The sequence below is a fragment of the Mauremys reevesii genome, linkage group 5 (assembly GCF_016161935.1).
Source record: "Mauremys reevesii isolate NIE-2019 linkage group 5, ASM1616193v1, whole genome shotgun sequence".
Taxonomy (NCBI): domain Eukaryota; kingdom Metazoa; phylum Chordata; order Testudines; family Geoemydidae; genus Mauremys; species Mauremys reevesii.
Genome location: NC_052627.1, coordinates 79,080,959 through 79,108,217, shown reverse-complemented (window position 1 = coordinate 79,108,217; position 27,259 = coordinate 79,080,959). Strand labels below are relative to the sequence as shown.

At 43.0% G+C, this 27,259-nt stretch overlaps 1 protein-coding gene across 1 annotated transcript in view; it reads left to right on the top strand.

Annotated features, from left to right (window-relative positions):
- Positions 1 to 27,259, top strand: part of ENPP6 (ectonucleotide pyrophosphatase/phosphodiesterase 6) — a 49,809-nt gene that overhangs the window by 7,068 nt on the left and 15,482 nt on the right. Inside the window, exons 2-3 of the mRNA XM_039542109.1 lie at positions 14,743 to 14,922; positions 26,737 to 26,848. Coding sequence (XP_039398043.1) covers positions 14,743 to 14,922; positions 26,737 to 26,848 — 292 coding nt within the window. The remainder of the gene's footprint in view (positions 1 to 14,742; positions 14,923 to 26,736; positions 26,849 to 27,259) is intronic.

Sequence of the window (27,259 nt, the reverse complement as noted above, 5' to 3'; positions counted from 1 at the left end):
TATGGAAACAAGATCAGTTCCTTGATCTTTACATGGCTATATCATAGTTCCATAACACAGTTATGACAGAGTCTGGTGTCATCTACAAAGAGAAGGCCAAAATGCACCGCCTGGTGGCCTGATGTGTACACAGTCCTTGTTTACAGAATCTTATCCTTATACTGCACCTTTCCTCTTTAATGATGAAATAGGGCATATTCAAGCCAATTATTTCATATTTATTAGTAGTACTTCTGCGTCTGCCTTCCAGTAAAACATGCCCTCTGCTCTCTTACCTGTGCAGTCCTTCCTTGATTTGCATCAGACACATTGCATACCCAGATACGCTTACATATTTGTCACTTGCTCAAAATAGTTCTCTTGCTTGATGGGACAGATTCTCAGTATTTAAACAGCCAATGGTCAACAGACATAGCCTCGTCCTTTGTGAATCACGAAGGACAAAACATGGTCTGAGCTGGAACACAAAAGCTGTGATTCAACCTCTGAGCCTTGCTGTTAGTTCTAAAAACTGCACTTTCCTGAGTTATGGCTTCAACAGATATCACAGTTATTACAATAATTCAAAATATGTTCTATGTTAGCATATTAAACACAAACAACACTAAAAGAATGAGGGATGGAGATTAATGCAGATGAAGGCAGGGTGGAGATACAATTCTTGGCAGCTAGTTATTAGAGCAGCATTAAAAAAAAAAGTATTAGCATAAAGTACAGTGAATAATGGCAAAATCCAAACCCCAAACAGCACTTGACACTTATTGTTTTAACTTCATTGATCTGAGAGTAAAGATGAGGGTTCATCTTCAGCTACTGTCTCTTCCCCAACCAAATCTGGGAAGTATCAGGACTAGAGCTGAGCAAATAATTTAAGTTTTGGTTTGATGGCCAAACCAAAAACCTGTAGGGGGAGGGGGAATCAGCTGATTTTTAAACAGAAAGAAATTTCATTTCAGGTCATTTTTGGGGCAAATATATTATTGAACTGAAAACAATTGTTCAGGTCTAGGCAGGACACGATGTCATCATTCACCAAGAGTCTGGAACTCTTCTATAACAGGTATGATAAACTCTCTAGGAAGCTATCTACAGTTCTGCACCGAGTAGAGGGCCCAATTCTCCACTATCCTGCACCTTGTGAAATCATTAGCACCAGTGTAAAGAGGCTAGAAAACACTACCCAATCGGAACAGCAGCATTTCATACACATGCTGCACTGGTGTAAATAACCTCACCAGGTGTACTAGGACATCTGAGAAGGATAGATCTTTGCAAGTATAGTACATGAATTTATTTATAACATGGAAATGAATGGTAGGGCTATGGAAAAGTGGCATATAGCTCTCATTGCGGATTCTAATATTTATCCAGGTCCAGGCCTAGCAGCTGCAGCAGACATTTTTCTTATACCATTTTGCTCATTTCCAAGGGCAAAACAGCTCAATCACCAGACCTCTCTAATGACAATAAAGTTGGCAATTTGTGCCAAATGTAGTGGTGATTTTTGTGATATGAGCACCTGCTTATAGGGTTAACCAACCCAGTTCCTAGATGCTGGGGGCAGTAGTTATCACTAAGTCTGATGAAGAGGCAAATATTAACTCAAGCTCATAATTGCATGGTTCAATGCCCTACTAACAACATTATTATTAACCTCATGGTAGTGGAGGATAATGAATGCTTGGAGGACACCGACTATCATTTTTCTCATATGATAGAAGCACGTGCCTGGTTTTTGCTACATAACTAATATTATCTGGGCTACCACTTAGTCAAAGAAGAGACTAAATTTAGTTCCAAAGTAAGCTTCTGTTAGAGACAAGACCAAGGATATGTTTACACTATGAAATTAGGTCAATTTAATAGAAGTCAATTTTTTAGAAATCAATTTGATACAGTCGATTCTGTGTGTCCCCATTAAGCGCATTAAGTCGGTGGTGTGCATCCACAGTACCGAGGCTATTATCGACTTTCAGAGCTTTGCATTGTGGTAACTATCCCACAGTTCCCGCAGTCTCTGACGCCCATTGGAATTCTGGGTTGAGCTCCTAATGCCTGATGGGGCAAAAACATTGTCGCAGGTGATTCTGGGTACATGTCATCAGGCCTCCCTCCATGAAAGCAACAGCAAAAAATCGTTTCCTGGATTACTCATGCAGACGACATACCACGGCAAGCATGGAGCCCACTCAGCTCATTGTCACCGTATGTCTCTTGGGTGCTGCTGGCAGATGCGGTACTGCAGTGCTACACAGCAGCATCCCTTTGCCTTGCCTTGCAGATGGCAGACGGTGCAATACAACTGCTAACCGTTGTCATTGTCCTGTGGGTGCTCCTGGCCGGCCTCGGTGATGTCAGTCGGGGGCGCCTGGACAAAAATGGGACTGACTCATTCTATTCTTTATGTTTTGTCTAGTGGAGATTCAGTCCTGCCTGGAATATCATGCCAGCTGGAGGCTTCTGCCTCAGGCTGCTCTCCCAGTCAGCAGCAGTGTGTGGTTGCACCTACCCCAGCCTACCCCTTGCTCCCATGGCTCATGAAGCCTGAACAGCCTGAAGAACTGAAGGAGCAGTTCAACTATAGGCTGAGCAAGTGCATAATGGTGGTAGAATGTGCCTTTGGATGTTTAAAAGCTCGCTGGCACAGTTTACTGACTTGGTTAGACCTCAGCAAAACCAATATTCCCATTGTTATTACTGCTTGCTGTGTGCTCCACAATATCTGTGAGAGTAAGGGGGAGATGTTTATGGTGGGGTGGGAGGTTGAGGCAAACAGGGCTGCCCAGAGGATTCAGGGGGCCTGGGGCAAAGCAATTTTGGGGGCCCCTTCCATAAAAAAAAGTTGCAATACTATAGAATACTATATTCTCGTGGGGGCCCCAGCAGGGCATGGGGCCTGGGGCAAATTGCCCCACTTGCCCCCCCTCCCCCCGGGCGGCCCTGGAGGCAAATCACCTGGCTGCTGATTATGCGCAGCCAGACACCAGGGTGGTTAGAAGAGCACAGCAGTGCACGTTGTGCATCAGAGAAGCTTTGAAAACTGGTTTTACGACTGGCCAGGCTATGGTGTGAAAGTTCTGTTTGTTTCTCCTTAATGAAAACCCGCCCCCTTGGTTCACTCTACTTCCCTGTAAGCCAACCACCCCTTTGATCTCCCGCCTTTGATCTCCGCTTGCAGAGGCAATAAAGTCATTGTTGTTTCAAATTCATGCATTCTTTATTAATTCATCACCCAAATGGGGGGATAACTGCCAAGGTAGCCTGGGAGGGGTGGGGGAGGAGGGAAGCACAGGGGTGGGGTAGTTATAGGGGCACCCCCTAGAATGGCATGCAGCTCATCATAGAAGTGGCATGTCTGGGGCTCTGACCCAGAGCAGCCATTTGCCTCTCTGGTTCTTTGGTAGGCTTGCCTGAGCTCCTCAAGTTTCACGCAGCACTGCTGCGGGTCCCTGTTATAACCGCTGTCCTTCATGCCCTAGGAGATTTTTTCAAATACTCCAGCATTTTGTCTTTTGGAATTGAATTCGGATAGCACGGATTCGTCTCCCCATACAGCGATAAGATGCAGAACCTCCCGTTCGGTCCATGCTGGAGCTCATTCAAAAGTTTGTGGCCTTTTCCTGTCTACCCAGCCAGTGCATCTGAGTTGAGAGTGCTGTCCAGAGTGGTCACAATGGAGCACTCTGGGATAGCTCCCGGAGGCCAATACCGTCGAATTGCATCCACACTACCCCAAATTCGACCCAACAGGGTCAATTTCAACACTAATCCCCTCGTCGGGGAGGAATACAGAAGTCGATTTTAAGAGTCCTTTAAGTCAACAAAAATGGCTTTGTCGTGTGGATGGGTGTAGGGTTAAATCAATCTAACGCTGCTAAATTCGACCTAAACTTGTAGTGTAGACCAGGTGCAATGAGATAGTGTAGACCAGGGCCAAGAGAGGAGGAGGTTTTCAGATTCAGTTTTGTAACATAGTAGGCAACACAAATGTCTGCTCACTTTGCACATGCACTGTTAGATGCACATAAGTAAATCCCTGGTTTGCACTTGCCCATTGGGAATGCCTGTCAAAATCAGACCAGTACCATTTGTATCCAGATCTGAACTTCCCATAAATTGGGGATGGCAAGGCCCAATTCTGGGTCCATCTCAAGTTTTTAGGTTTGTTTCCTAAGTAGCTAGGAATTCCAGTACTGCTGACCAAGTTCTCCAGGACCTAGAAACAGTGGGAGAAAAGGTTCTCTAGCGAGAACTGAAGAGGCAGTGTGCTCTAGTGGTTAGGGTATTGGACTGGCGTCACAAGAACTGCTTTCAATTCCCAGACTGGTGTGTGAACTTGGATTCTTTCTGTGTCTTTGTTTCCTTTCCCAGGCTTTGTTAGTTTTGCCTATTTAGGCTGTAATAGGACAGGAGACATGTCTCACTATGCATGTGCACAATGCCTAGCACAACCTCCCCCAGTTTTACTTGGGGCAGACGACACCTCTAGGCACTATTGTAATACAAACGATAAGTAATAATAAAGAAATTCCAGTGGGTCTCAGTGTCAGCTATGTCAGGAACAGAAATACCAGGGGAAAATAAAAAGTGCGGAGGCACATGCAGGGCTTGTTTTATACATACTTTCACTGAACTTTTTAATAATTAAATTGTAAAAAAAATCAAGCTCATTTCAGACTGAGGAATAAGCACCAGCCAAAGCATCATCTGAACTGCTCTACCCACTCCTATTGCTATACAGGGGACATTTATCTTTTGTTGCTGTAGAAGTGACAGCCCTGTGGCAGGGGCGGCTCTACAAAGTAGGCTGCCCCAAGCAGCGCGCCCGCCGCCCCCCCCCCCCCCCACGGCGGGTCCCCCTTCCCCCCGGCTTCCGCTCCTGGGGAGGGCGGCATTTGGCTCTCTGGCTCCCGCGGCCTGCCGGCCCTGCGCCGGCGGGTCGGGGGACGGGGACCGCGCGCCTGCCGCCTCTCAAGAGCCGGGAGCTCAACCGGACCGCCCGAGGAGGGCACGCGCGAGCAGGCCGCACGCAGGGCTCGCCCGTCCGCCGCAGGCATGCCCGAGCCGGCCTGCCGCAGAGCCCGCGAGCCCCAAATGCCGCCTCCCGCCCCCCCCGCCCGCCCCGGGCCGCGAGGCCCCCTGCTGCCCTGCCCTGTGGGGTTAGGCTTAACTTTTGCAGGTCAGAGAGCCCAGAGCACAAAACAAAACAAGCAAGTAAATAGTGGTGACAGAACTTCTGTCAGCCCAGTTTTTCTAAATAAAAAATCAGCCATGTGCAGCCAAAGTGCAAACCCTTTCTAAAAAACGAGACTTACTTTAGCCTGTTCTCTCCTTCATATGGGGAAGGTCTGGAGTGAAATCCTGTGACTACTGAAGACAGGAGTTTTGCCAAATACTTCAGTGGGGCCAGGATTTCACCCTTGGGTCTTAAAGTGGTCTAGGTCAGACTGACATACTCCCCAGAGCACATTCCTCTGATAGTCCACTTTGGAATTCAGAAACTTCCTTAGGTTGACCCCCACCACATGTCCCTCCTGGCTTAGCTCCCCGGAAAACCCTGCATTAAGGGTTAGCAGCTGTTCAGCCAGAGAGCTTTAACTCTTTCCCTGCCCCACACAGGATGGGATCTATGCCCTCCATTACACTGTGACTGTATTATTCCCTGGTGTTTCCTTTTATTCTCTCTGCATGGTAAGGGACTCAGAAGAAAGCATATACTGTACCAATTTCACCCCAGCTGCAGGAAAACCTTTATGCAAATCTAAAAGAAAGCCACAAAGGATTGCTTGAGTGACTCGTTCCTTTCTTTGCAAGAGATCCAGAGGCTAGCTTTGGGCAGTTGCTTTTCTGCCCTCTCATGTGAGGAACCCTAGGTTTCTCCTGTCTTTTATATTTGTGTGTGTGTATATATGTGTATGTGTGTTTAGAGGGACACTGAATCGATATACTATAGTGTCTTCAATATGTTGACTACTATACCCAGCTCTGGCTCCATTTCATCTAACCTGCCTCATGCAGTGGGGTGGCTTACCCAGTGCCTGACTGAAACTGGGGATTGGATGTGGACCAGCTGGCCGAGGCTCAGTCTAAACAAGACCAAGGAAATACTGGTAGTTTGGGAAACTCAACAGGAAGAGATAGCAGAGATTATATCAGCATCCCTTAACGACAGGGTGCACCACTGATTTGTCTCTTAGGTTAGCAATTTGGGAGTGGTCATAGATCCATTGCTGCTTAGGTATCTGACCTGAAGAAGAGCTCTGTATAAGCTCAAAAGCGTGTCTATTTCACCAACAGAAGTTGGTCCAATAAAAGATATTATCTCACCTACCTTGTCCCTCTAATATCGTGGGACTGACATGGCTACAACACTGCAAACAGGTATTTATCACCACCTCTGGCAAAAACAGTTTGGGTCTGTCTACACTTAAAACTCTACAGTGGCACAGCTACAGCATAGTTCTCCCATCACTGTAGTAAATCCACTTCTCCAAAAGGCAGTAGCTAGGTTGAAGCAAGAATTTCATGCTGTCTACATGGGTGCTTAGGTCAGTTAAGTACATCACTCAGGGGAGCAGGGGATTTTTCACAACCCTGAGCAATGTAGGTGGGTCGATCTAATTTTCCAATGTAGACCAGCCCTAAATTTCATCTGAGCTTGGTGAGAAATGTATCATTCCTCTCAGATGGAGAAATGGTATTTTTGTCATCAAATAGAAGTGTGACACGTATACAAATCCCACACTGGTCAACCAGGGATTAAGGAACTGCTCTGGGCTCAGCCAGCCCCACTCCTCCACATCTGTAGGAAGTGCACCAACCGGAGGCATTAAAAGGAAGGGTAGCAGCTAATTTGGGGGCAGACCAGGGAAGAGAGCAGACCTGCAACCATCAGATCCAGCGGAGAAGAGCTGAGGGAAAGGCAGAATCTCTCCCTAAGACAACTGCCCTCTCTGAGGGAAGGAAGGACCTCCTATAGAGACAGCCTGAAAGGGAAGCATTCCCCTCTCTCATACAAACTCCAGACTTTGTTAATCACCTTTATTTTGTTTGGACCACCCCAGCAGGGGAAAGCCCTAGGACTGATGTGGCCTAGGAGCGTGGGCCATACCGCAGGAAGAGGCAGATGCCGCCCAAGAGAGCTACCACACTACACACAGCTGCCAGAGGCCGCCTTGGGGTGTGCGGACATCCTTCATGCCACCTTAACCCAGACGGCGACTCTGGGACAATCACGGGGGGCGATGGAAAGTGGCCCAGGGAGGGCAGCCTTATGCATCCCCTGGCTGTCAGAGCACTGATAGCCTTCAAAGGGCCCTGGGTCAGAGCCCCTAGCAACACCCCCCTCCCCGTGGAAGTCATGGGCCTAAGCCCTGACCATTAGGCAATGCTACCCTACCAATTAACCACTTAGCGAGGATCATCACAAGAGGTGAAACTCAGACTCATGACCTTCCTTCCCCCATCTAACCACACTACGCCCCTCAAGAGAATCCTGAGAAATTAAATGAGGCTTGAAGCATATTTTAAACATAAACTAATCAGCACTTTGTTAGACAAGTGGGGGCAGTGACTTACACAGTCAAAGCCCCCTAAAAGAAATGGGAGGTTGTTAGCTCACATCCCTCCTACAACTGCAATGACAGTGGCATCATACAGGAGAGATACATTTTCTGAAGTAGTTTAGGGTTTTACAGGTGAAAGCCAACATCTTAAACTCCACCCAGAAACAAACTGGAAGCCAGTGTTTTCTATGTGAAGTGCTACTTAGTAATGATCTGACCCGACATGCATTGAAGTCAAGGTAATTAGATTTTAATGGAGGCCAGATCAGGTCTTGTGTCAGTAGCCTCATTCTTGGAGCAACTTGAGCTATGTAATGATCTGGGGTATAGCCCACGAATCCAGGTCGCTACTGAATGAGCAAGGGTAGTGATTTTGGAGTGGGTGCTGTTTGGGGCAGTTGATTGCAGATTTTTAAAATTTCATCCTTGGGGTCAGTATATTTTGCTGTTGGCAAAAGTGCCTAGAGCCAGTGGGGGAAAGATGCTTGGAAGAGAGCTAAATACAGAAAATAAATGTACCATCCTAAATTAGCTGCAGCATGTAAACGTGCAACTGCTTTTGCTGACAACCTTCCCAAAGTGTATGGTAGCAACTATATTCTTGGGAATTATCTTCTCTGTTTTTTCTGTTGCTTGGCAAAGGGATTTTTTTTACTGCCTTTACAGTCACTTTATCTAACGGACATATGCATGTGGCATCTGCCTTTTGCCCCATTGCTCCTCTTGAGGTTGTCCAGTTAATGTTTAATTATATAGGGATGCAACAGCAGTGATAGTAACAATACAGCATGTTGTTTTGGTAGCCATCGAAAAGCAGTGATGTAATTTTGCCAGGTGCCAATTGTTAAAAGATCCCCACAATTAATTTTCTTTGGCTTGAGAAAATGCCTGGTGGTAGAAGACTTAAAAAGCTTAATCTGTTTAGCTTATCAAAATGAAGTATAAGAGGTGACTTGATTACCATGTACCTTCAGAGGGAGAAAATACCAGGAACTAAAGGGCTCTTTAATCTAGTGAGAAAGACATAACGAGAATCAATGGCTGGAGGTTAAAGGCACACAAAAATCAAATTAGAAATAAGGCATACATTTATACAGTGCTAATGGTGGTTAACCATTGGCACAAACTACCAAGGGAGATGATGGATTCTCCAGCTCTTGATGTCTTTGGCTCACGACTGGATGCCTTTCTGGAAAAAATACATTAGTCAAACAAGTTATTGAGCTCTATTCAGGGCAACAGGTGACATCTTAAGGCTAGAGCCCTGCACAAACGAAAAATTTGTATTCACATCTGATCTGTGATCCACAGCCGTGGTGTGTGGATATCTGCGATATAAAGCAGATAACTGCAGATTTGCAGAGCTCTACTGATGGCTTGTATTAAGCAGTAGAGAAGACTAGGTGATCTAAGGGTCACTTTTGGCCTTAAAATCTATGAATCTAAAAAATATTTTAAATGATCTTTTGTGCTTACTCATAATAAAATCTATTGCAAGTTTGGAACTTCAGTTTCCCCACCATCACCCATTATGGGTGTATTGTAATAGTTTGTTATTGTAGGAGCATGAACATCTGCATGTTTTTAAATTTCAGCAAGGGAGGTTTAGGTTCGTCATTAGGAAAAACTTGCCTAGGGAGGTTGTGGAATCTCCATCACAGGAGACTTTTAAGAGTAGGTTAGACAAACACCTGTCAGGGATGGTCTAGACCAGACGTGGGCAAACTACGGCAAACTTCCATCCTGCCCAGCCCGAGCTTCTGGCTGAGGAGCCTAGTCTCCGGCCCCTCCCCTGCTGTCCCCCCTCCCCTGCAGCCACACCGCTGTGCGGGCTGTGCTCTGGCCCGCCGCTCCCACTGGGCAGCATGGGGAGTGCCGCTGGCTCTGGCCGGGTGTCGTGTCTGTGAGCTCCTGCTGCTGGTAAGGGGGTGGGGAGCAGGGGGTTCTGGGGGGCAGTCAGGGAGGAGGGGGTGGTTGGATGGGGTGGAGGTTCTGGGGGAGGGTGGTCAGGGGATGGGGAACAGGGAGGGTTGGGAGTGGGAGTCCTGGGGGGCCTGTCGGGGGGGCAGGGATGTGGATAGGGGTCGTGAGGGCAGTCAGGGGACAGGGAGTCAGGGGGGTTGGATAAGGGGGTGTGAGCCCAGGGGGGGTCCCAGGAGGGGGTGGTCAGGGGACGAGGAGCAGAGAGTGGTAGGATAGGAGGTGGGAGTCCCGGGGCTGTCATGGGGCAGGGGTGTGGAGAGGGGGTGGGACAGTCAGGGGACTGGGAGGTTGGATAGGGGGCAGAGGTCCTGGGCGGGGGCAGTCAGGGGACAAGATCAGTGGGGGTTGGATGGGTTGGGGTTTCTGAGGAGGGCAGTCAGGGGCAGGAAGTGAGAGGGGGCAGATAGGGGGCGGGGATCAGGCTGTTTGGGGAGGCACAGCCTTCCCTACCCAGCCCTCCATACAGTTGCACAAACCCGAGGTGGCCCTCAGGCCAAAAAGTTCTAGACAATACTTAGTCCTGGTATAGACACTACTTAGCCCTGTCATGAGTGAGGGGACTGGACTAGATGACCTCTCGAGGTCCCTTCAGGTTCTTTGATTCTATGTGGAAATGCTGCAGAGTCCGGCTCATTCTGTAGATTTTTTGCAGAATACAAAGTTCCTTTACAAAATGTGATGGGAGCTTTGAGAATGAAAACTGATGTCCCATGGCCTTGTTGAGCTTGCAGTTAAAAAAAAAATTGAATCCATAGCAATGTGAGTTTCTCACTGATCTGAATAATTCTCTGCTCTCTGTTTAACAAACAATTAATTAAACCTCACAGCAACTCTGTTAGAAAAGTATTATTCTACCTACCAGATAGGTGGATAAACTGACAGCAATAGTATATTGATCCTTAAACCCCTAAATCATGGGTTCAAATCCAACCCAAATCCATGGAGGCTGAAGATCATCGTTATATGAAGGCTCTTTGGTAGCCTCAGTCCTGTTCCCAGTGAAGAGATCATATTACACAGAAAGTGATTGCAAATGGCAAAAATCTGGCTATCAGCTTCCAACACAGGCCAGGCCTGAATGGACATGGAGACTGAACTACTCTTCCTAGTCGCGGGAGTGGTTGCTCCTATGCAGGGTAGTGCAGTGGTGGAATGATATCAGGAAGCATGTGCTGCTGCTGTTGGTATTGTGACTGTTCTGTGGATAAACAGAAGTGTTAACTCTCTAGAGCTTTCAGGCTGGCACCATTCACAAGCACAAAATTAAATTAGGGGGATGAGCACCCAGTGGCACAAACTTCAGGAGTCAGAACTGCCACACTATTCTACTACAACGAGTGAAGTTGGTTATGGAGAGAGAGGCTCTGTATGCACCAGGGATGGACTTCATGCAGACTCTGCACAGTCCCACAAGGGAGTTGGAGACAGAGCAGGGAAGGGGATGGATTTCTTCCCCCAACCCTATGTATAGTTTCCCCATACAAAGGCTGTTTCTACTGTTATAATGGAGGGAGTTTGTAGATAGCAATAAGTATGTCTTTGAGCTATGGGCAATCACAGACCTCAGTGAAGATGATGAGCACGTTAGCTGCTTTTCATTCAGCCTAAATGGAGCAATTAAGTGCCGCCTGATTTAGTGATAGCTGAAACAATAAAATCCACTGCCCAAGTCACAGAACAGCATGGTATGGTTGCAGTAGAAGCTGAGCCTTAAGGTCAATGGCTTGAACTGGGAGCAAATGCAGAGACTGGGAACAGATTGGATTGCAGCTGCATGTCTCTGTGTGTCAGAAGGAGACAGCCAAAAACGGAAAAGCAGCCAGGAGACCACCATAGAAACACTAGTGAGCCCTGAGAGGAAGCTGAGAGAGAGCTTCTTTTGGGCCAAATTGGAATTAGGAGCAAGGAAAATAGCTGCTGTCTGTTCCTACCACATTCAGGAAACAGGACTTTGTGTACATTCTTTATAAATACAGTAACTCCTCACTTAACGTTGTAGTTATGTTCCTGGAAAACGCGACTTAAGTGAAACGATGTTAAGTGAATCCAATTTCCCCATAAGAATTAATGCAAATGGTGGGGTTAGGTTCCAGAGCAGCTTCCCCTACTCTGCAAGCACCAGAGGCAGGGGGTTCAACCTTCAGCTCGCCCACTCCACTCCTTCCTCAAAGCCCCCACCCTTGACTCGCCTCTTCTCCCCTCCACCTCCTCCCCCTTTACTTCGCTCGCTGCATCCTGACTCCTCCCCTCCCTTCTAAATGCCGCAAGCCAGCTGATTGCCGAGTAGGGGAGGGAGAGGGGAGGCGCACTGAGTCCTCTCACCTCCCCCCTCCCTTCTGCCCGGGACAGTCAGCTGGCTTGCTGCGTCTGGGAGGCAGGGGAGGGAGGGGGAGCCTGCACGCCGAGTCCTCGCTCCTCCCCCCTCCCTCCTGCCTCCAGCCAGCTGATTGCTGCTGGCAGGAGGCAGGGGAGGCGCGCTGAGTCCTCACTCCTCCCGTCTCCCTCCTGCCCAGGGAAATCAGCTGGCTTGCTGCATTTGGGAGGCAGGGGAGGGAGGGGGAGCCTGCGTGCCGAGTCCTCACTCGTTCCCCCTCCCTCCTGTTTCCAAAACACCGCAAGCCAGCTGATTGCCACCGGCAGGAGGAGGAGGGGGCAGGCGCTGATCCGCAGAGTCTGCCGGTGGGTGGGAGGCATTGTGGGAAGGGGGAGCCGTAGGGAGGCTGCCAGCTGCGGAGAAAGCCGGCAGCCAAAACATCATAAGAGTGGAGCATTGCACAACTTTAAATGAGCATGTTCCCTAATTGATCAGCAACGTAACAACGAAACAACGTTAAGTGGGACAACTTTAAGTGAGGAGTTACTGTAAACAGAATTACACCCAAGAAATGACTATAATCAGTTTCAGTTCCTAAAGGAAACAACCCATCAAGCTCTGAAGATGGGCTGACCACTCAGGCCAAAAAAAGGCAATGGTATTTTGGGTCTCTGCACAGCAGGAGAGGTCAGAGGGTGGGCAGAAGGTGCATTAAAAGGGAATAGACTTGAAGGATGCCATAAAACATTTAACCGGTTGCACGCTACTGGATGTATGTGGAACAAAGCATTCATCAAGGAGTGCCTCATGTCACAGCTATGACACTTTGAAATGCTACTGAAATATCGCCACTTCACGCAGCAGCTCACAGGACTGGGCCCATTCCATGGCTATGCCTGTATTGCTGTTCCCAGAATAACTCTTCCAGAGACAAGACGCTGAAGTGCAACTATTATGTATCATGCTGGGTGTGCAACTGTTTGGGAGGTCCAGCAGGTATTTCTTCAAAAGAGGAATTTTTTAAGTTAAAAAATTCTTAAAATTAAAAGTAAGCCACATGCTACTTTTCCACTGGAGGGGTAGGGGGGTAGAAAGGCAGGGGTCAGGTTGAGGGAGAAATAGCTTGTGTCATTAATTCAATGTATAACACATAGTAGAGAAAGTGATTTAAAAACCCTTCTCAAAACCATGTGTACTCAAAGGATATGAAATCCTCCAGTCAAAAGATCTCATTTTAAAAATAATGTTGAGGTTATTTTAGTTGAAACTGCTACACTTGTTCTCACAATAATCAAAACCTGTTATCTTGGTCCTTGCAATATCTCTGACTCACAGGCTAATGATGAAAGTGTCTCTCACATACATCAGTTGTTTTTTTAAGATGCGTAAATCATGAACTTTCAGTGCAACTTCATCTTGAACATTGCCTTTAAAAAAAGCCAAGCTAGTGATTAACTTTTAAAATACAGAATTCTATCTTCTGGTAATGCATGGAAATTACAGACACCCATCAAGAAATATGTGAACCTAGTTTCTTTCGTTGTATGGTAAATTTACAACAGACTTCTATCAAAAACTATACTGAGCTTGTTTGGCAAAATACTATAAACTCATCTCCAATGGATGCTAGTCAAACTGTGTCACAAAGATTTCAAGTGAAGCAATGTTGATTTGAACATCTCTGTGACTAAGCTACCTCCCATTATTTTTTCTTTGCTTTGGCACCATCCGTCAAGCAACACTTCTCCATTTGGAGGGATTTTTTTGAAACAGGTATCTTGGTAATCGTGTGCAAGGAATGTATTTTCTGAGTTAAAGGGTTCAGAACATCTCACTGAATCTTATATACTAGAAATCAACTGAAAGTCAAATTCATCCACTGACTTCAATGGAATTGAGGCTGTAACTCTCAGTCTTTGTACAACGCACTTTGTCTTAAAGGTGCACAAAGCTTCTGGTGGATATGAATGTGGAATAAGGATGTGGGCCCCATCGAATCCTCCATGTGCAAATATGTTAAACACCCAGCAAATACAGGAGAGATGAATATGACAAACAGGAGTGCAGGCTCAATGATATCATTCCACTGAAGTGTAAGCCACATTCACAAGGGCTCTATGTAGTTGTATAGCTCTGTACAGATTTAACACCAGTATTTCATATGCTCCTTTGACCTTGGTGTGGCTACAGTTTAGGTCTAAGCAGAGAATTATATATGCAGTAAACATGAATTATTTTTAATATCAGTGCTGGCATTAACTGAGGCATCATCAATATAATTAATAATGGAAAAATTGCATATTACTGACAATAGGTGTTAAGAGTCTCATTCAGTATTACTACAAAGGATAACTTTGCAGGACACAAGAGAAGTGTAAACTGAACCGTTAACTGTAGATAAACATGGACACTGAAAAATCTCCCAGGAACCAAAAAACTATTCTTAACATCAAAACAGCATCTGGCCAACCACACACCAAGCAACCTCCCTCAAATTCTCTTAAAACTCACTTCTTCCAGTTAATCTTTGGTGCCAAATTTTTCAAAATGACCTCCAAGATTTTGGCTAGGAAGACAGAAAGTTGGACTGAGACCCCTGTAAAAATGTGGCTCCCAGTCTCTCCCATTTTCAGGGCTCTCCATGCTACTGGTATGTCTATACCAGGGTGCTGGAGCAATTTGTACATTGGGGGTGCTGAGAGCTATTGAACCAAACGGTAAACTCTATATGTGTAAAATGGGAAGAATAACTATTATCTTGCCTAATTCACCAAGACATTGTGAGGATTCATTAGCTATTGTTTTTCCAGTACTTTGGAAATAGAAAGTGGCAGATAAGTGCTTAGAATGAGAAGCTAAACACACTCTTTTCCTTTTTAGGTCGCCACTGTGAAGTCCATCAGATGACTGGAAACTACATGTGGGACCCAAGTACAAATACATCTTTTGACATTGGTGTGAATAAAGAGAGCCTGTTACCTCTTTGGTGGAATGGATCGGAGCCTTTGTGGATCACCATGACGAAAGCAAAGAAGAAAGTTAATATGTATTACTGGCCTGGTTAGTATCTCTAAATGCAGTTCCTCAAAACCACCATCTAATGTTGCCTCTTTAAAAATTATGGACAGCTGTGTAGGATGATTCTTGAATACCTTGCAGGTATGAAATGGAAACAACAATTGCAAGTAGGTTTTTTAACACTCACAGATGGCAACTCTCTAATATTTTTTAACATTTTTTATTAAAATATGCACATGCTAAAGATTACATTAGAGTAACTATTAACGCTTTAGCTTACAAAAACAACAGGAAATAACTGAACCTTTACTTTTAATAGGAAATGCTCAGTCTGCCTAGGAAACACATATGGTGTATAGAGTAAGAACAAGCACTTTTCATTGCCTCCCAGCATTGACACTCTGGTTACCTTTTCCAGACCTGAAGAAGAGCCCTGTGAAGCTCAAAAGCTTGTCCCTTCCCCCAACAGAAGTTGGCCCAATAAAAGATATTACCTCCCCCACCTTGTGTGTCTCTTATCCTGGGACCAATACAGCTACAACACCACCACAAACATCATCTCTATCAGATGGAAATGTTACATATATGCACCATGGGCAAGATACAAATACACATATGCAAGGCACTTAACTTTTCACTTCTTGACTTTTTATCATTTTAACACTGTAGTCCAAGCATTGCATTAACATACTTTTATATATGTATACTTTACTAGAGGATCACACATCAGAATCACAGAGTTGGAAATCTTCAGTATCGGTGGGCACAGCAGGAGAAGCTGACCCACTTGTTCAGGCTCACTGCCACTTTATCTCATCCCATCACACCACACATGTGCCCAGTCACATCCTCCTAGCACAATGCTGCATAACAACATTCGAGAGAAAGGACAACACTTCTCAGGAACAGACAGAAATGGCAACACAAGATGGTTTATATTCCACATGCTAACAGTCAGAGAAATTAGCCAAATCACTGCTATGTTACTGAGCAAAGCAGGAAACTTTGTATTGAAACATTGCTCCGTGGGCCCAATTACACAAATATTTGCTACCAGCAGCAGTGCCCACTTTCTGAGCACCCAAAACCAAAGCCTATTTTTATGGAAATGCACCGTGGAATTTAACAGGTATGAAACCAATAAGCTTCTATAGAAATGTAATAGTCATCTATAGAAATTGCTCTAAAACCTATAGAATTTAATAATTTTTAAAGGCTTTTATTTTTTTAAACACCCTATAGCATTTTATAGCATGGATATAATTCTCTTAAATTCTATAGGGAGGATAAAAAACCTATGGAAATCTTATCATTTTCTATTGCATGCCACAGGACTTTTCCCTAAGGGAGACCTCTACCATCTCTTTCACTCTATGGTGAGTGTGTTGTTTTTGAGCAATGTTCTCTGAGGAAGAGATGGGCATGGGACATATATACTATACCCAGCAGAAAACTAATGGATTTTGGTGTGTACCTACTTTTTTCCATTGATCATGCTGCATATCCTGGAGAGTTAGTAGTGCATCTACTAATGTGTTTTACCTGTGGCACCTGCTGCTAGGCAATATGAGCGAAATCCTGTCCCTACTGAAATCATGGTGCATTTTGCCATTGACTTCAGTAGTGCCAGGATTTCACTCACAGATTAGGATTGCTATAATATTTCAATTATCTATAGCCCTTACAGCAGGCATCTTAGGTGAAGTTATTATGGCAAAGCGCTTAAGCAGATGCTTAATTGTAAGCATATGAATAGTCCCAATGAAAACATCTACTTTAACGGAGGGGCCAAGGTGACCCTTAAGCTAATAGGATTCTATAAAAAAGTAATAGGGTTCTATAGAATTCACTCCAAATAAAATAGGATATAATAAAGAATGAGATTTTTTGAACCATTTTATAGAATTCCCTGGTAGGGTATAGAACGCTCTTTTAAATTCAATGGAGCTGTTAACATTAAAAAGTAGGGCTGTCAAGCGATTAAAAAAATTAATCGTGATTAATCATGCAATTAAAAAAAATTAATAGCGATTAATCGCATTGTTAATAGAATACCATTTCTTTAAATATTTTTGGATGTTTTCTACATTTTCAAATATATTGATTTCAATTACAACACAGAATACAAAGTGTACAGTGCTCACTTTATATTTTTATTACAAATATTTACACTGTAAAAAACAAAAGAAATAGTATTTTTCAATTCACCTAATACAAGTACTGTTGTGCAATCTCTTTATCATGAAAGTTGAACTTAAAAATGTAGAATTATGTAAAAAAAACTGCATTCAAAAATAAAAATGTCAAACTTTAGAGCCTACAAGTCCACTAAGTCCTACTTCAGCCAGTCGCTCAGACAAACAATTTGGTTTACAATGATCCAAAGCAGTGCAGACCGATGCATGTTCATTTTCATCATCTGTAGTGGTGCAAGTAGAAATAATTTCTTGCCGGTACTGCAATCATGGGAGGGACACAAAGGGGGGAGCATGTGACTTCCCCACGTTACCCCAGGGTCCCCCGCTCTCCCCGTCCTCTGTGATACTCCCCTTTATATATATATATATATATATATATATATATATATATATATGATAAAAACATCATCATGCTTAACTACTTACTGTCCTCCCCAAATATGTAGTATTCAGTCTGTTTATACGGAATATGGGAGTTGGGTGAGGAGCCATTTCAGCATATGTATGAATTATTAAAAGACAAAATTTAAGTAGAACTGTATCCTAAGCTGCTCTATGGCATTGTACCCAAACACTGCATTTCAATGGGGGATTCAACGTCCTTTATAGGAACAGACTCCTCAAACTCTTACCAGCCCACAAAAGTGGTCCATAGTCATGCAAATAGTCCCATGGTCTTCAATGGGATTGATCAAACGATTAAGGGTTTACAGGATTAGGTTCCAAGTTTGTAAATTGTTCTGGATGAAACTGACAATGCCTGAGCTGTCAGATCAGAAGGCGCTTCATTCGAATAAAGGTGGGCAGATGTGTGATAAGTCTCCATTGCTAAGATAAGGAACATAATTTCAGCAAAGTTCTTGGCAGATTCCTCAGGCAGCTGGCTGGTTTAAGATTGTCAGTGTCTGCAATTATAATCTTCACTTATAGTTCTCTCATCCACAAAGCTGGAAAATGAGGCTTTTGTTTTCTTTGTTTTGCTGCTCCAGTTCCAGTTAACAAAATGCATGTTACACTAGTTTGGCTGCAATGAAGAATTCTATGTACACTGGGGACAACACCTGATTCCCATCAGGCTGCAGAACTGGGCTGACAGAATCCAAACATCATCTGGTCAGTGCAAGCAGAGGCATTCGTCTAATGATTTGGACTTGATGTGATGCAGTATGAATGCCATGGATAGTTCAGATCAATGGGGAGAAACAGAATAAAAATCACTGTTTAAACACCTTTCGTTCCCCCCCCCACCTCTCCCCTCTTGAGGACTCCTGACCAATGTAACAGCACAATACATATGATAACAAACTTAAACAAAGCCTTTGTTTAAGTTTGTTAGCATATGTTTTGTGCTGTTTAAGCCATATAAAGAATGTCCTCCCTAGCTGTGTTCTGCTCCTTTAAGGAGCAGAGTGCTGGTCCCACCCACCCCTACCCTCCCGGGGAAGGGAAGGGAGCTAGCCCCAAGTCTTTCCGCTACCCCATACCTGCTAAAAATCTCTTGCCAGTACTGTATATTGGAGGGTACCACCCTACTTGCACCCCTGATCATCTGAGTCAGATGCCACCCACAGAAAGTTGATTTTCTTTTTTGGTGGTTTGGGTACTGCAGTTTCTGCATCGGAGTGTTACTCTTCTAAGACTTCTGAAAGCATGCTCCACACCTCGTCCCTCTCAGATTTTGGAAGGCACTTCAGATTCTTAAACCTTGGGTCGAGTGCTGTAGCTATTTTTAGAAATCTCACATTTGTACCTTCTTTGCATTTTGTCAAATCTGCAGTGAAAGTGTTCTTAAAACAAACAGGTCATAATCCAAGACTGCTATAACATGAAATATGTGGCAGAATGCAAGTAAAACAGAACAGGAGACATACAATTCTCGCCCCAGGAGTTCAGTCAGAAATTTAATTAAAAAAATATTTTTTTAACGAGCATCATCAGCATGGAAGCATGTCCTCTGGAATGGTGGCTGAAGCATGGAAGGGGGATACAAATGTTTAGCACATCTGGCACATAAATACCTTGCAACGCTGGCTACAAAAGTGCCAAGTAAACTCCTGTTCATACTTTTAGGTGACATTGTAAATAAGAAACAGGCAGCAGAATCTCCTGTAAATGTAAACAAACTTGTTTGTCTTAGCGCTTGGCTGAACAAGAAGTGGGTCTGAGTGGACTTGTAGGCTCTAAAGTTTTCCATTGTTTTGTTTTGTTGTGCAGTTATGTAACAAAAAAAAATCTACATTTGTAAATTACACTTTCACGATAAAGAGATTGCACTACAGTACTTGTATGAGGTGAATTGAAAAATACTATTTCTTTTGTTTATCATGTTTACAGTGCAAATATTTGTAATAAAAATAATATAAAGTGAGGACTGAGCACTTTGTATTCTGTCTTGTAAATGAAATCAATATATTTGAAAATGTAGAAAAAATCCAAAACTATTTAATAAATTTCAATTAGTATTCTATTGTTTAACAGCACGATTAATTTTGTAAATTGTGATTAATTTTGTTGAGTTAATTGCATGAGTTAACTGTGATTAATCAACAGCCCTATTAAAAAGGTACAATTTTCTATTAATTTCTAAAAGATTTTTCCATAAGGTGAATTATCCAGAAATAGGGAAAGAAAGACGGGTTGGGGCAGACAGATACAGAAAGGCGGCAAAACAGTAGTGATGGTTTAAAACTACTAAGGGTGCATGTTCCATACAGTTTTTACACTCAGGATTATGTGATCTCCCAACATTTGATTTTTGTTACGGTATAGTATGGGGCAACTTTGCTTAGCAATGGATAGTGGATCTTGGAAATTTGTTGCAGGTTCTGATCAGGAAAAATTTGGGATGCTGTAACAGTCACAGAGAGGTAGGCCAGATTCATGGTGCTGGGAGATACAATTTGCCGTCTGATCAATAACAAAGACTAATCCAAACAGACATTCATATACAAAACAAGTGTCATCTAGCTAACAAGCAGGACTACACTTTCCTCATAAGAATCAGACCATTATGAGACATGAATTTTGGGTCTAAAACATGGAAATATGAAAGGGAGGATGCTGAAGTTATGTATGAAGCTCAGTGTTCAAGAGAAGCTAATCTAAAAAGTTAGTAATTAAGAGCATAGAAAGCAGGGAAGTCCTCTGTTGTGAATAATCATCTATCACTTAATCTGTGAGGATGCAAAAAATAAGAAAGCTAAAATGCAGGCAAAGTTTATTTGAGTGGAAACATAAAAGCAAAAGTATCCCCACCAATAGGGCTCATAATTGCTGCCTGTGTTAAAACGTCAGTGTTCTAAGCATTTGGTTTTATGGAACATTTGCTCCAGCCTAATCACTACACAAAGAGGCCTGTTTCAGGGATGAGCAAACACAATTTATTAAGCAGTTTCCATTCTCCCAGTCTTTATCCATGGGTGAAATATCATTTATCCTTTAAATGATTTGCTGCTAAGTAATGTACAGCAAATTGTACTGTATCTGAAGTGAAATGTATGGCCCTATGTGCCCACTAATTCACTTTGAAGCACTGATGTTCCAGTGGACCATGGCGCTTCAGAGGATTGCTACTGTATTTTAGCTGTAGCAGAAACACGGCAGTAAATGGATTAAAGTTCTCTTTATTCTTTTCTCAATGAGTTATGAGGTGGATTTTAACCAATAACCCTGTAGCTACCCAATTTGTCAGGTTTGTTTTAAGTGAAGTATAGAGGCCTCTATTTTAAATGCAATAAAAAGAAAAAACAAAACATAACACCATTTTCCATTTAAACAAGATATTTTCCAGACCTTTGTGCAGGTCTGGAAAGTTTTCAGACCTTTGTGTTATGACACTTAACGTCCAACTGTTAAATCAATATTTAGAAATGCAAGTTAGAAATGACAGAGGATCAAGTTTCTGAGTCAGATAAAGAAAGATGCAGAATAGCTTCTATATCATTGTGAAAGGGGTCCTCGTTTCTGCCCGAATCCCAGAAGTTCAGTATTTTAAAACAGTAGGTCAGTGCTGTGCAAAATGGTGCAACAAAAATATCTGAAATTAGAGCTGTGCATACAAAGCAAAATTTCTTTTTCACAATCAGTTGAATTTTAAAACATATTCACTTTACCTGGTTTTGCACATTTCTTATGTTTGCTTTCCATTGATGATAGAGTGAACAAGTTTACCAGCAGTTATGATCATGGACACAGTGAATTTTAAGTAATTACTGAGTGTTCATAGCAAGAAAATTATGATTTTGTAAGAAGAAGCCTGATTTTAAATTATGTTCAAGAAAGAGGGAATAAAAACATATCATGTGACTTTGGTGTCTCATCTAAGCAGCCTGAATTTCAAATATTTAATACTCAATGAACTGCTCACATACAGACCAAGAAGTAGTACCAGAAATTATTTCTGTCTGTAACTACCATATCATGGTGATCACTTGGCAGTCTAGAAACAGCTAAGAAAGAAATCTGAGCAACTAAGTTACACACAGCCCAAGGAGGTTAATACTGTAAACAACAAATTAGAAAATAACTCTGAAAAACTACATTTGAGAAAACTGCAACCTGTTTGAAGACAATATGTGAACAGAAAAAGAGGCTAAATTAGTCAATTGAATATATTTGTTATGCATAATTAGTTATCCTACCTGAACCACTCTGACTCAAAGTTGAGCCTGTTTGGATCTGTAGTTCTAGATCAGGCCCATTACAGAGATAGGGCCAAACCACAAAATTCCGGTCTGGATTTGGATCCAGACTTCTCCTGAATGCAAGGGGCAAAGGAGAAGTTGGATCAGACGTTCCAGTTCAGGCCTGTCTCTGTATAACACTAACAACACATGTCCAAACATAGGGAGATGCTATCCTCCATGATATTTGAGATCAGCTGCAGCCCAGTGCTCTTCTGCCAGTAGCTACTGGAGGCAAGAAGCTTTCAGTGAAGCACTGTTAGCTCTAGAATTCATTCTGTCCCTGGGTGAGCCAGAGTTCAAGTTAGTCAGCCTTCAGTGCATGAGATGAGGCTCCCTTGTTTGATCAAGTATTTGCCTGAGGTTGGGTTAGATAGGTAATGGGTGTCTGGCATGGAAATTATAGGGGTTGTTCACTGTTGCTCTCAGTTACATGTATCATTCAGTGTTTTAATTGTTATGTAAATATACTTAGTGGCTGTATTATGGGCCCAATATTTATGTATAAATTAAATCCAGTTACAGGTAGAATAGACAAAAATGGAGAGAAAGCTCTTGCTAATAAAGCTAAATGGATTCAGCCCTTAGCAGTCTATACACTTCTGAGACAAGCCAAACTTTTAATTACTCTATTCAATATAGGTCAGCAGCCTTAAAACCACCACCATCTAAGTACACAGGACCAAACATCAGCAGGGACTTACTACAACAGCCAGGCAAATACTCATTTTTTTGGTTTACTGGCAATTTCAAAGAACTGGGAAAGAACAAAGTTCTGCTTAGATTTTGAGCATTTTTTGCAATTTTGAATCATTTACATTAAATTATAGGAAATTGTGAACAAAAAAAAGTAGTTTTGAACAGGAAAAAAAATCAGTGTTTCATTTACAAAATGTCTAACTAAAATGTTTCAGTGGGTTTTTCTTGTGGGGGGGAGTAAGGAGTGGGGGAGGTTCAAGAGGATTAATTTGGCAAAACTAACATGAACTTGTAAACCATTTTTGTGTCACTGATCTGCATTTTTTTTTGCTGAAAAAATGCTTCAGTCAAAAAATTTTGTCCTGCTTTATTGACTACCTAGACTTCCTAAAGCACATCTCTGTGCTACTGCTGTAGAAGACTAGTTAAAACAGAGATTGAATCTACAGCCTATCATATGGATTATGCCATTCATCAATTCTAAATAAGTGTACCTACCATGAGGCATATGGCCACACCACACATGTACCTGGTTGATGGCCATACATTCAATTCCTATGGGTCAGTGAAGTGTTTGTAATTCCATGTGATAAATACACTATAGTGAGGAATGCATCAGAAATGCCTTAGATTAAGGCCTAATTTTTCAAGAGTGGTTGTTTAAAACTAGGCTTCTAAATTCATATTGAAGCATGTAAATAAGTTGCCTGATTTTCAAAATTTGAGCACCAACCAATATCAGTTGAGTTCAGTGGAAGCTGCTAGGGGCTCAGCACTTTTCAGCTTCTTTACATAGGCTCTTAAATAAGGATTTAGGAGCTTAACTTTAGGCACCCACTTTTGGAAATCTTGGCCTGAGTAGATAGATCACAATATGTCAATAAAGTATTAAATTCAACATACTGATCTTGAAGTTCAATATCAGAATTATAGGACTGAAAGAGCCCTCAAGAGGTGATCTAGTCTAGTCCCCTGCACTCAGGGCAGGACTAAGTATTATCTAGACCATTCGTGACAGGTGTTTGTCTAACTTGCTCTTAAAAATCCCCAATGATGGAGATTCCACATCCTCCCTAGGCAATTTATTCCAGTGCTTAACCACTCTGACAGTTAGGAAGTTTTTCCTAATGTCCAACCTAAACCACCCTTGCTGCAATTTAAGGCCATTGCTTCTTGTCCTATCCTCAGAGATCAAGGAGAACAATTTTTCTCCCTCCTCCTTGTAACAGCCTTTTTTTATGTACTTGTATGTGATCCACAATGCCAAAGGATTCATATCTACAGCTATGGAGAAGCATCAATGTGCCAGTATAGCCTGCTTTATTTGGGTATTTTGTATTTTTCCTTGCAAACCAGCATTATGAGTTGGTAATATGAGCTCAACCAGGCTGAGATTTAGACAAATGGCGTTTTTTGAGAGCCCTATTAAGCAACTATCAGAGGGGTAGCCATGTTAGTCTGGATCTGTAAAAGCAGCAAAGAGTCCTGTGGCACCTTATGGACTAACAGACGTATTGGAGCATGAGCTTTCGTGGGTGAATACCCACTTCGTCGGATGCATGTCATCCGACGAAGTGGGTATTCACCCACGAAAGCTCATGCTCCAATACGTCTGTTAGTCTATAAGGTGCCACAGGACTCTTTGCTGCTTCTATTAAGCAACTGTGACTGTGGTCGCTGGAGAGGTCACACTGAGATTGCGGAACCAGGGCAAATGGAAATGAATAGGGCAGACGATCCCCAAACTGGTGGTTTATTCTATAATTAGATTTCACCAATCTGCAGGGGTAATCCAGAGTAGTTCTGGAGACCTCAGTCTTGTGACTTAGACTTTCCCTGATAAATTTTAAGCAGATCTGAGATAAAACAGGATCAGGCCCGACTTCCTTTATAGCTGAAACAAGTTGTGGTCACAGCAGGGCTTCCTTGGCTGAAGAATAGGTAATATATATTGTTGCTTTGAAGCTAATCCCTGTTTCCTAGACATACACTGGTACCTAGTTGTATTCATTAGGCAATTAACCAAACAGTTCACAGGTAGTCTACTACAAATGTCAAAGAGGAATGAAAACAATAATATTATTACACCTCAAGTCCAATATAAATGATAATATCCTCTTTTGATCTTTGAATCAATAGAATACAGTAATGAAATAGTATAGACAGGAACAGAAGTTTAACACTTATAAGATAATTAGCAGCTATAGGTTTACCTACAAGATACAGATAAACACAGACAAATACAATTAGTATCTATTCTTAATTCTCCAACAATATAGGCCTACATTTCAAGGACTCTAGTCTATTTAAGATGGCTTTACTAACTATCTATAAGGAATGGCCCTGTTTTAGCATTTCAGTACTCTTCTAATATGTCCTTAAGGGTTGTTTTCAAGTCACGTAGGCTGCTGGTTACTTAACCCTCGCTGGCTCAGCACCATAGCAACATAAACAGTGCTGTGCATAGGTGCCGACTCCATGGGTTCTCTGGGGCTGGAGCACCCCTGGGGGAAAAAATGGTGGGTGCTGAGCACCCACAGGCAGCCACCCTACCAGAACCTCCCCCTCTGCCCAGCACCTCCTGCCCACCGGTGGGCCCTGCCAATCAGTGCTTCTCCCTCCCTCCCAGCACCTACCACCTGCCGCGGATCAGCTGTTTCGGGGCATCAAGAGGCGCTGGAGGGGAGGGGGGAGGAGTGAGGGCACAGTGTGCTCGGGGGAGGGGGCGGAACTGGGTGTGGAAAGGATGGGGAAGGGAAGAGGCAGGGTAGGGGGCAGAGCTGGAGTGGAAAAAAAGCAGGGAGGGGTGCAGCCTTGGGGGAATGGAGGGAGTGCGGGCAGGGCCTGAGTGAAGTACCCCCCAGCAGATTAAAAACTCAGCCCCTATGGTGTTGTGTAACCTTATTTCTTCCTACAACAGAATCCAGCTCCCAGCATTCCTTAAAGCATAGTTCTGTAATCCCAAAGGTTTAGCAAAGTGGCCCAAATTGTGGCAGTTTCAGAGTGCTGCTAACACCACTTTGGGGTAGAAAAATACTCTCTTGTTGACCTAGCAACACCTCGAAATATTTTACTACATATTAGTCTGAAAAAGAGAAGACAGAGGGGACATGATAACCATTTTCAAGTACATAAAAGGTTGTTATAAGGAGGAGAGAGAAGAATTGTTCTTAACCTCTGAGGTAGGACAAGAAGCAATGGGCTTAAATTGCAGCAAGGGAGGTTTAGGTTGGACATTAGGAAAAACTGTCAGGGTGGTTAAGCACTGGAATAAATTGCCTAGGAAGGTTGTGGAATCTCCATCATTGGAGATTTTTAAGATCAGGTTAGACACCTATCAGGGATGGTCTAGATAATACTTAGTCCTGCTTGAGTGCAGGGGAATGGACTGGATAACCTCTTGAGGTCCCTTCCAGTCCTATGATTCTATGCAATGAAGCCAGTTTGCAAAAGATATCTCTCTCTCTGTATTCTGGTAATATCCCAAGAAGTATATATTGCTGTGGCTCCCGGGGTGTTTAAAGGTAAATTGCATGAATTTTGTGTTACTGAGCCGTACTCTTATAAATATTAATGTCACCCACTAGTGCAGTAACCAGACATAAAAAACTTGCTCTCTTGTGTTAAGAGCCCATGTTCTCCTATAGGATATGTTGCCACAAGTTGTATGCCAGAAAACACATTGTATTTTACTAGGAAAGGCTGCAGGTTACTAAGAGAGTTAATTGACTTAAACTGTTTTGATAAGAACCTCTAAGAATGAGATCTAACTGTTCCATTCCAGTCTCACATAGTAAAATATATTTTATGGAGGGTATTTTTATGGTAGGTGTTGTGTTTAATTGGAAAGTCTACTTTAGGAATAATAATCTAGACCTCTGTTACATTGGATATTTGGGAATGAAGGAATGTGATTGTATTATTGAAAACTATTACAAAAAAAGCCAACTTGGTGGTCTAAATGGCAAAGTCCTGCCACACAGGAATCGGAGTTTATCAAAGGGAAGGTCACACCAACATGGCACTTTTAGAAGGGGAAAAAGGATAAAATGAATGGATTCCAGAGGACCTCCATCAAATACTCTCCATACAGAGAAATACTGTGCCATCTTTCATGAATTAAGAATGTGAAATGAATGACAGATGTCATTTTGGCTCTGACGGTCTTCAAAATCTCCAGCTGATATGGCCAGAAATACAAGAAATTCACCTCCCCATGCTCCCCAGTGCTTGTCGCTTATAATCAAAACCAAAACATACAATATTTGTCTTTTTAGGCTGCGAGATTGAAATCCTTGGTGTCAGACCTAGTTTTTGTCTACCATATTTCAGTGTCCCAACAGACTCCAATTTCTCTGATGCTGTAAGTGATGCTCTGGAGTCATTGAGGTAAGTCACCACAATTCTTTATCACAATATTTATTTTCTCAAACATTAGTATTTGAGTAGCAATAGCTTTGCCTTAAGGCACTTTCTTGGGAATTAGTGACCATCTTGAAGGACCTGATGAAGCCAAGGTTGGTTTTGCTGTTACAACATGGACTCAGAAAAATATGTCAAGTATCAGAGGAGTAGCCGTGTTAGTCTGGATCTGTAAAAGCAGCAAAGAGTCTTGTGGCACCTTATAGACTAACAGACGTTTGGGAGCATGAGCTTTCGTGGGTGAATATCCACTTCATCGGACATGCATCCGACGAAGTGGGTATTCACCCACGAAAGATCATGCTCCCAAACGTTTGTTAGTCTATAAGGTGCCACAAGACTCTTTGCTGCTTTTACAGAAAAATATGTATTTTCAAA